We start from the raw sequence: 9,785 nt of genomic DNA, 5'->3' as shown, positions 1-9,785 counted from the left end.
TAATAACTGTGTGGTGAATAAACAAATTGGTGTAGGACTTCCACTGTCTTAGTACATATTACACTACATTGTGATTATGTATTTATCTAAATGTATGTAAGAATCTTGTGTATGATAGGGGAAGAAAAGTAATGTCCCCATTTTTCAGATAAGGACACTGAGATTCAGGGACATTAAGAGCCTCTCCTGAGTTTCCAGGGCAGTAAATGATGGACTAAAATGCAGACCTTTGGGCTTTTACCCCATTGCCCTTCCTACATGTCCACTGTACCTTTCATGTTATTTACGATCTATGGGGTACAAGTCCATAATCTGTTTTGTAACAGATGTGAGCAGAATCTTGAACCTTGAGTTGAAGGAATGACCCATTGTTTTTTTTTTCTTGCCTTAATCACTGAAAAAAAGGCAACCATTGATTCAAACAAGCCATGAAGTAAAAGAGTATGTAGGCATAGCCCAGTGTTGTATAAACCTATTCTTTAAACAGATTGTTATATAGCTACTGCTATATAACAAATCATCCCAGAGTTCAGTGTTTTGAAACAATATGCATTTTTTATTGTTCAGAAAACCATGTATCAGCTGGGTTTACTGGGCTATCTCATGTGGCTCTGGTTAGCTGCAGATTGGGTTGTCAACTCTGCTGATCTTGCCTGACTACTCTCCCAGGTTCAGGGAGAGGGTAGCTCTAGGTTGATTGAGGATGGTCTTGGCTTGGCTAACTGGCTGTCCTCCACATAGTAGGCTAGCTCAGGGTTGTTCACACCAGTGTTAAGGTTCCAAGGGAGATGAACAGAAGAGCACAATATCTCTTGAGTTCTAGGCTTGGAAATGGTACAACATTACTACCACTGCATTCTAGCTGTAAACGTTGGCCATAGGCCATCCAGGTAGAAGGAGTGTGGAAGAGTGTCCACCTATTGATGTAAGGAGTCACAATGCAGAAAGCTGCATCTAGGAAGACCAAGAGGATTAGGGCCATCTTTGTGGTTGACCAAGAGGATTAGGGCCACCATGCAAGTACAGTCCCCACTTCCTGGCACTCCCCTCCTGTCCCTCCGGTTTGGCACAGTTGGCCAAGGGGTGTCCTCCCCATGGGGAATCACATAGGTTGCTTCTCAGAAATTTCTCCCAAGCTAAGAGCAGGACCTCATTTCTATTTTTAAAAAAAAATGTTAAGAGGAAAAATAGAAGAATGTCAAGGAGATCTGCAGTTCATTTTCTGAAAATTAATTGGGGTTAGAGGAGAGGAGGCATGGAACAAGTTGGCCATTAGGATTCATCATGATAGAGATTGTTATTAAGTAGTTGAAAGCTTGTAACTTTCCGTGAAGAATGGATATTGCACAGAGTAGGATACAGGTTTATCAGGAGTAGTCTGCTGCTGGGAAGTTTGTTTTTGTCATTTCCCACCCACCACACACATACCGACTCCAATCAGATACTGTTTCTGAAAGGCTACCCATGCCTACTGCATGAAAGAAATATAGAGGGATGTGCCTGCATTCTCTGCTCAATTCTTTTACCCTAGCCCAGTGATTTCCAACCTTTTTTTATCTCATGGCACACATAAACTAATTACTGAAGTTCTGCGGCACACCAAAAAATATATTTTTTGCTTATCTGACAAAAAAAAATTGGTATAATTTTGATTCATTCACACCAGATGGGCTAGTGTTGTGTTTGCTGTTGTCATTGTTTTATCCAACAATTTAAGAGAAACAGGTCAGTGCCCCTGACTGAATAGTCAGGTATTGCATGCTTTAAAAATTCTGTGGCACACTGGTTGAAAATCACTCTACTAGATATGTGTGTTCTCATTTTAAGACTATCAATTGCTGAATATGAAAAATACTGCCTGTACTTTTACAGCGAAGTTAAATTGACCCATAATGCAGTCTTTCAGATACTTGAGGGCAGGTTGAGCTTCGGCAGAGAGAACTTCAGCTTGATATAACACAGAATTTCCTGCCCTTGAACATGGCTTATGGAAGGGGTTACTGAGCTCTCTTCTTCTAAACTGGGAGCTTTTACAAACAAGCCACATTGATCATGCAGAAGATGTGCGGGTCTGCCCCTGAGTAAAGCAGAGAGCCAGCCTCAGTGTCTTTCATGTCCATTGTTGGCATTCTGTTTTATGCCATCAGTAAAGACCTTCATCACGGCCCTCATCATGTTGGATAGCTGTGCCACAAACACAAAGCCAAGGACCTATCCATCCCCTGAGGACAGGATTTAGGAAAAGCCAGCGTTGATGGCCCACTGCTTCCAGAGGGTCTGTGTCAAGTAATCCTGCCGATTATGAATAAGGCATCTCAGAGACACTGTGCCATTTCTCAGCTACGCGTTGCCAACCTCTTGCTTGGATACATCACACAGGAGTGTTTTATTTTCCCTCATCTCTGGAGTTGAACTTAGGGTATTTCCAACAGTTTATACAAGACTCTTATCCAAAGAAAAGGATTTGTCACTTATAGCAGAGCCTCTTAACTCCAAATCTCTTCCCTTGCAAGGGCAGCCACCACACTGGGCCTGCCCCCAGACAAACTCAGCCACAGCAGGGCTGCCTATACCAGCCCAGAGAGAGGAGGAAAAAAATATTAGAATTATAGGACCAGGGGGACACTGTCCACTTGAGAGGAGGTAAAATCTTGATGTCTAAAAGCAACCAGTAAGAGGAAAGTGTGCTGAAAATTGTTTTGAGGCCCTGGCTGGTTAGCTCAGTGGGTAAGAGCAGCAGTCGCCAACCTTTCGGACCTCACGGACCACCAGTGGTCCACAGACCACCGGTTGGCAACCGCTGGGTTAGAGCATTGTGCCAATATGCCAAGGTTGTGATTCAATTTCCTATCAGGGCACATACAAGAAGCAGCCAATGAATGCATACGTAAGTGAAACAACCTCTCCCCCTCTCCTTCTTTCCCTCTCTCCCTCTCTCCCCCCTTCTTCCTCTCTCTCAAATCAATAAATTTTTTAAATTAGGAAAATAGTTTTGAAAGTCTTATTAGCGTAATATACTACTTCCACTAAAAAGAATTATGTGGCACTTGCACATTCTGATATTTCAGGCATTTTCTACAAGTGCTTTGAACAACTTTAAAAGCTGAGCCGGGCTGGTAGATCCTTGTTAAAGCCTCAGAATGCCACATCCAGACTATTTCCCCCCAAGACCTGCATCTTTAACATGCTATAAAAACTCTAGCTATGCACCCGCGTGGCCACTGGCACTGAGAATGCTAGGCCTCCCTCACACCCGGCACCGGTGTGGGCCATCACGCGGCCTCCTGAAGTCCTTGCCCCCGGGTGTGGCCGTGCTGCAGGTCGGGAGCAGTCCTCCAAGGATGCTGTTCTAACCTACCTTTCACCAACCCTGAAGTCAAGTCCAATCACAGGACTGTATTCATTGAACAGACACTCAGGCAACCCTGCCCTCAGCCTGTTCCCAAACGCGTGTGTCTCGTTAGTGGCAGAGAAAATGTAGCTGCGACCTCGTTTACCAACCTCCTTTCTCTGTGTATTTGTTCAAATTTCTACTAGTGTTTTCATGGCAAGTTCTCTATTAGGAGAGACAGTCTCCACCTTTAAGGAGACGCTGATCTTGGAGTATTAACTCACCCGACTTGGCCCAACTTTACCGTGGGAACGGCTATGTTAAGTGCTTGAGGACCAACCCCCAAATCCTAAAATGATGGGAAAGTATGTCTCTGTCCATCATAGGTCCACCTGGCTTCAGATCCCATGGGTAGTTCATTTAGAAAATGATTTTTAAACTCGGGTTAAGATATTTTTGTGTTTTTCTTTTAAGCCTATCTGTATGTTCGTGACAGACCCTCTCCCACGCATGGCAGCCAGATAGCTCTAATCCCCAACTGTGGCCCGTGATTCTTGCAGTTAGCAAGGAGGCGAAGAGACAAGACAAACAGATCCCAGAGTTTGGTATTCAAGCAAGACTAACCAGACCATTATGCTTCCTTTGCTAGATTGAATATAGAAAACTTTATGGACAACAGCACTGTAGATTGTATTTTGCTCTTTTTTTTTTTGCTGTGAAGAAATTTTAGTAAAGCGTTTTTGTTTTTTTTATCTCTTCCTGAATCCAAGTGAAATCCACATCTTTTGCATGTTTCCTGCCTTGCGTTTGTAGTGTGTGCACGGAAATCAATATCCCAGGTACACGCACAAGTGCGCACATTAAAATGACCATGACTTCATTTATTTCCATGATGAGACATTGAAGTAAAAGTGCTGGGGTGTCTGTTTTCATGTTCCCAGGTCGAGATCTGTACATCAGAGGTATTTGTATAAGTGACACTTTTATTACGTTCATTTCATTTGCAATATGATAGTGGATCATAAATACGTTCCTTTTATGCCACCGAGCCTGATTTGTAGCTCTTAGCCCTCACGAGGAGAATACTTGATATTTTATGGAGCACCTTTCGTCCAAGAAGCGCTTTGCCGACATCGGCCGGCTTCTTCCAAGTGTATAAATCACAGGCGAGACCCTTTGGATGCCCCACCTGCTTTATCAGCCTCCCGGCTCCTGCTGTAGGGAGAGAGTGGGCAGTGAGTCCCTGCAGGTCCAGAGGGATGACAAGACCTCTCATGTCTGAGAGGAAGAGGCTCAGGGGAGCTCTGTGTTGCCCCTCAGAGGCCCCGACGGCTGACAGAATCCCACATTAGTCGCCTGCTCATCTTGTCCTTCACAAAACTCATTTTAAGCCCCATTGTGGGTCTGACACTGTTTTAAACCCTGGGGACACAGACGCTGGTAAAACACAGCCCTGGCCTTCCTGGTGGCCACAGATGAGGGTGTGGACCAGTAATAGCCCCGCCCACATTATGATGGTGACAGTGTGTGCCCCGCCTCTGCCTCCCAAGCCCTCCCTGGGACACACTGCACCTGAAAGCAGTTTGTCAAACTCTCAGGTTTGTCACAGGGATATTGATGCCCATGCCAGCCAGTGGCAGTCGGAGTGAGAGAAGAGCAGCCATCCAACATCGCAGGCGGCCTTTGGGTGAGCATCAGCTTCACAGCACAGGCCCCCCACCCACCATTCCATCCTTCCTGTCAGTTCGCCCTCCCCTTGCCCCAGATTAAGCTCCCTGAACCCGGACCATCTCTCCACCCCCTACACACACATACACACACATACTAGTACACATACATGTAATACACACACCTGTAATACACACGCAGTGCTCCTGCAGCATCCTTCGTAGCGCTTGCCATGCTGTGGAATCATGTATGTGTGTGACAGACCAGGCAGAGAACAGTGGTTAAGAGTGAAGGCCATGGAGCCAGGTTTTGTGAGTTCAAATCCTGGCTCTATCACTTACAGGATGCATGGCCTTGGGCAGGGTACTTACCCTTCTGTGCCTCAGTTTTCTCTTCTGTTAAATGGGTGTAATAATGATACTTCCCTGTCAGGTTTGTGAGGATTGAATAACCTAATATGGACACAGGGTTCAACCAGTGCACCACAGCTGCTATGACAGGTGTAGTGAACACTTTCAGTATTATAATAATACTCCAGTATGAGTCACAGTCCATATAACAATAGTGATGCCAATATTATGCTTAGCATTATTACCATCATTATTACTATATGATTAATGTCTGTCTCCCACCATAAGTGAGCTCCATGGCAGGAGCAACCATCTGTGTGGCTCACCATTTTATCCCCACAGCAGGTGGCACCTAGGAGAGGCTCAAAACATATCTATTGAGTGAATGGATGGATGGACAAAACAGTGAAGGAAAGAATGAGTCCTGCTCGTTTGGTGTTATCAGATGGCTTCTTCAGAAGCATCCTTGCCACGCACAGCACGGACCCCACGACGATGCCCACAGTCCTCTGTGTTCGGCTCCACCCATGTCCACGTGGAAGGGCCACACCTCCCTCTTCCTATATGACTGGCCTCCACTCGCTTTATGGCAGCCTCACTCTTGCCCACCGCGTAGGTGGCTGGGAGGGTGCTACCGTCCAAAGGGAGAGGCTTGGACTCCTCTGTGACGGAAAGCAGTGGAGCTGGTGCGTGTACCAGATCCAGATCCCTGCCCCCCACATCACCTGGGTCACCCCTGCCTTGCATTGGCACCCTACGCAGGAGGTGAGCTCCTCCCTCATCCCAGCACCTGCTGACCAGGAGTCCCCAGAAGCTGGACAGAGCCCCGTGCTCAGGCCCGCATCCCGCGTGGTGTTGCAGGCAGTGCAGCATCGCCCAGATTCTGCGGCTCTTGGCAGCCGTCCCCACGCCTGGCCCAGATACCATGCCTGCATTCCACAGCCGTCTGAAGCCATTGAGCAAAGCAGCTGTTGAGGCCACGTGCCCAGAACATTTGTCCATTAACTTAGGGACCTTTGCATAATGGGGGAGTAATCACCAGAGGTGTCACTGCATTTTGCAGTTGCGGGGCAGTTTCTAAGAGTCTGGGAGTCCTTTAGCCACGGACACAGGGGGACATGGCGAGGCATTTTGCTTCGGGAGAGCGGGCACAGTCCAGAAGGGAGCAGGAGGCTACTACACACGGGTCCCCTGGCCACTGGTCAGCGGCTAAGAGTTCTCCCCATTTGGGCCCCAACTCACAGAAGTGGGAGCTTTGGCTTTGCCACTGTTATTTTGCAAATGGTGGGCATTGTTACTGCACAGCCCAACCCAGTGCCCACACTGGGCGACCTGCTGCGGCTCACTGAGGTCCCCTTCCCCCTGGCCTCACCCTCACCTTCTGGCTTGGTGTAGAAGCTTAGTGGTGGCCACTCAGAGTGTCACCCTCCCAGGTAACCCCGCCTCCCCCCTAGAGCTGGGTTTGCTTATCTGAGTTGTCCAGGGGGCCGTGGGAAACAGAAGGCTGAGGAATGCAGACGCAGGCCCCAGTCCTGCCTGGGGGTGGGCAGTGGGTAATTTAGGGTGTGTGGTTCCTCTCTCTGCTTCTCTGTACATTCCACTGAAATCCTGACTTGATTACTTACAAACAGGATGATCTTGGGCCTCCAGTTCCTAGAGTGTAGAAATGGGACTGCAGTGTGCTCCTCACCTGGCTCACTGTGGAATCCAGTGAGCTGGAATTCTTCATTGCTTAAGGCAATGGCCGGCCTTGCTAAGTAGTCAGTAAGAGGCATTACTGTGATTCTGTGTTAGATCGTTGCTGTGTTTGCTTCCGATTCAGAGCAGGTCCTGGTGTCCAGTGACCTGGGACCTCCCTCGGGGCTCTGGGTTGTTCTTGTTTGAAGGTATTCACATAGTGTAACATGCATTCCATGACCTGTAGTTATATCCACAAGGTTGTACAACTGTTAGGACTCTCCAACTCTAGGACATTTCAATCTCCCCAAAAAGAAATCCCATACCCCTTAGCAGTCACTCCCCATCCTCCCTCTACCCCAGCCTTGGGCGACCCCCGGTCTGCTTTCTGTCTGTGAATCTCCTTATTCTGAGCATCTTATAGCAATAGAATCAACCACTGTGTGGCCTTTGTGCCTGGCTTCCTTCATTGAGCATGTTTTCAAGGTTCCTCCATGTTGTAGCATGTGTCAGTATTCCATTCCTTTTTATGGCTGAATAATATTCCATTGTGTGAATATACCACCTTCTTTTTATCCATTCATCAGCCGAGGGACCTGTGGGCTGTCATGAATACTGGTAATACTGCCATGAACGTTTGTGTACAAGTTTTGCATGGACATATATTTTCTGTTTTCTTGAGTATGTATGTAAATGTGGAGTTGCTAGGTCACATGGTAACTCCAGGCTTCACTTTTTGAGGTGCTGCCAAACTCTCTTCCTCACAGCTGTTCTGATGTGACGCTGGTGTCAGCTAAAGAAAAAGGGTCATTGCCAGGGCCCGGGAAGGGAGAGGGTCCGATAACCTGCACCGACCGCCCTGTGCTCACACACAAGCCTTCAGGCCCCCGCTGGCCAACCCAGACTCCATCCCTGGAGAGAGATGCAGGGGCATCGCCGCTGCCACACGCCTCCCGCTTCCTCCTCGCTGTCTCCCTTTTGCTAACTGTGCGTGTTCTTTGTATTCTCCCTGCTGTCAGCCACGCTCCCCTCACCCTGTGTTCCCAACCCGCTGGGCACAGTCCGGGCACGTGGAAAAGACTGCACCTGAGGCTGGGTGCCGCACACTGCCTTTCGCCACTTTCTAGACCGGAAATGTTCTGAGCCAAAGAGCAGTGCCCTCTCAGAGTCCCAGGGGAAGACAGGCAACTTGGGAGGCTTTTTCTTCTCAGGCATCCACTCCTTTAGGAATAAGTGTCCACGTGAAGAAAGAACTGATCAGCTGCATCCGCTTGCACACATTATCCTCTCTGAGGCTCAGTCTCTTTCTCTGTAAAATGGGTTGGAAGTCACCTACCTGATAACGGTGTTGAGATATTGTAGAAAGTTGTCATGTTCAAGATAGTCAAGAAATGTGGGGTTTTTTCCCAGCCCCCCTGCCTTCTGGTCAGGTGTGAGCGGCTTATACACACACTGGTATTTTTCAGTCCCTTTTTTTCCTCCCCTTTTTTCCTCGCTCCCTCCCTCTCTCCCTCCCTTCCCATTCCCAACACTTCCCTTTCCCGTTTCACCTCTCCTATGCCTTCCTTTATGCTGCCTTCAGCTCCAGCTCCAAGCAGGGCCTGGGATCCTCCTGGTGTAGACCCAGGGAACTGCTCCCCGGAGGCAGCACAGGGCAAATCCTCGTAGGAGATCGCCTGTGCCCTGGGTCGGTCTGCAGCACAGATTCCGGGTCATGGTGGTGGCACACACAGCCAGGCGGTGTGCAGCCTGGCCACCCTGGGTCCCCAGGGAGTGCGGACTCCCAGAGGGGGCACATGGGCTAGTTCTACCCATTGGTCTCCTGGGTTTCAGTTTCCTTCCCCGGGAGATCCAGGCCAGAGGCCAGAGCTTTGAGTTACACTCGGATTTGAAGGCATCCGAGAGGCCTGTGCTGGGAGAGGAGGCCCCGGCTTCCACTGCGCCGGGGTCCTGGGTGCCGGCTGCCTGGTGCTGAGCTCAGTGGGGCCTGCGGGGCCCAAGACACACCTGCTGAGGGGCCAGGGGCCAGGCAAGGTGTGCAGCGGCTGTGGGTGAATAAGTGAATGAGTGAGTGAGTGAATAAATGAATGGTTTTCCAGGCTGAGAGTTAAAAATGCATAGATTATTGTTGTTTAAATAACTTTATAAATAATGAGACATACGGTTGATACAGAAAATTTAGGAAGCAGAAAAGCATGAGGGGACAAAAACCATAATCCCATTACCTGCAAGAGGAATTCTCCAAAAGTGCCAGCCAGTGAACTCAGAAAACTGGAAAGCGGTGTCAAACCAAAAGGCTTAGTTTGGAATCACCGCGTATGATGCCCCCCCACTCCCCCCGGTTTGTTTGGGGACAAGTCTCCCAGGCAGGTTCCTTTGCGATGCCTCTGGGCCCTCACCCTGGACTTGGGGAACGTGCTTGGGAGCGTGCTCTCTGTGAGGCCCAGTCCACGTAGCCACTTCTCCCCACACCAATGGACTCTCGGGCTCTGGGCAAGCCACGCTCTCCTTCAGGACCGCACGTGCACACTCAGAAAGACAAGCCCCGCGCTCTGCCCGCCTCCCAGCCCCGAGCCTCTTTCCTGGGGAGATGTGTTGCAGCACCTTTTCCCGCTGTTTCTGTTCTGGGTGTCCAAGGCGTGGGGAGACGGACCCTCCCAGCTCAGGCAGTGCGGGCCCAGCCGCAGTGACCCCTGATGTGCCTTGTCTCTCGTTTCCAGCCGTCAGGAATGACAGGAACAAGAAAAAGAAGGAGCCAA

At 49.1% G+C, this 9,785-nt stretch overlaps 1 protein-coding gene across 1 annotated transcript in view; it reads left to right on the top strand.

The window, feature by feature from the left end:
- The window catches only part of RARB (retinoic acid receptor beta), a 452,328-nt gene that overhangs the window by 420,917 nt on the left and 21,626 nt on the right, over positions 1-9,785 (top strand). Inside the window, 1 exon segment of the mRNA XM_015570906.1 lies at positions 9,747-9,785. This exon segment is cut by the window's right edge and continues 11 nt beyond it. Within this exon segment, the coding sequence (XP_015426392.1) occupies positions 9,747-9,785 (39 nt within the window).

The sequence above is a fragment of the Myotis davidii genome, unplaced genomic scaffold (assembly GCF_000327345.1).
Source record: "Myotis davidii unplaced genomic scaffold, ASM32734v1 scaffold192, whole genome shotgun sequence".
NCBI lineage: Eukaryota > Metazoa > Chordata > Mammalia > Chiroptera > Vespertilionidae > Myotis > Myotis davidii.
This window is presented reverse-complemented; position numbering and strand designations above follow the sequence as displayed.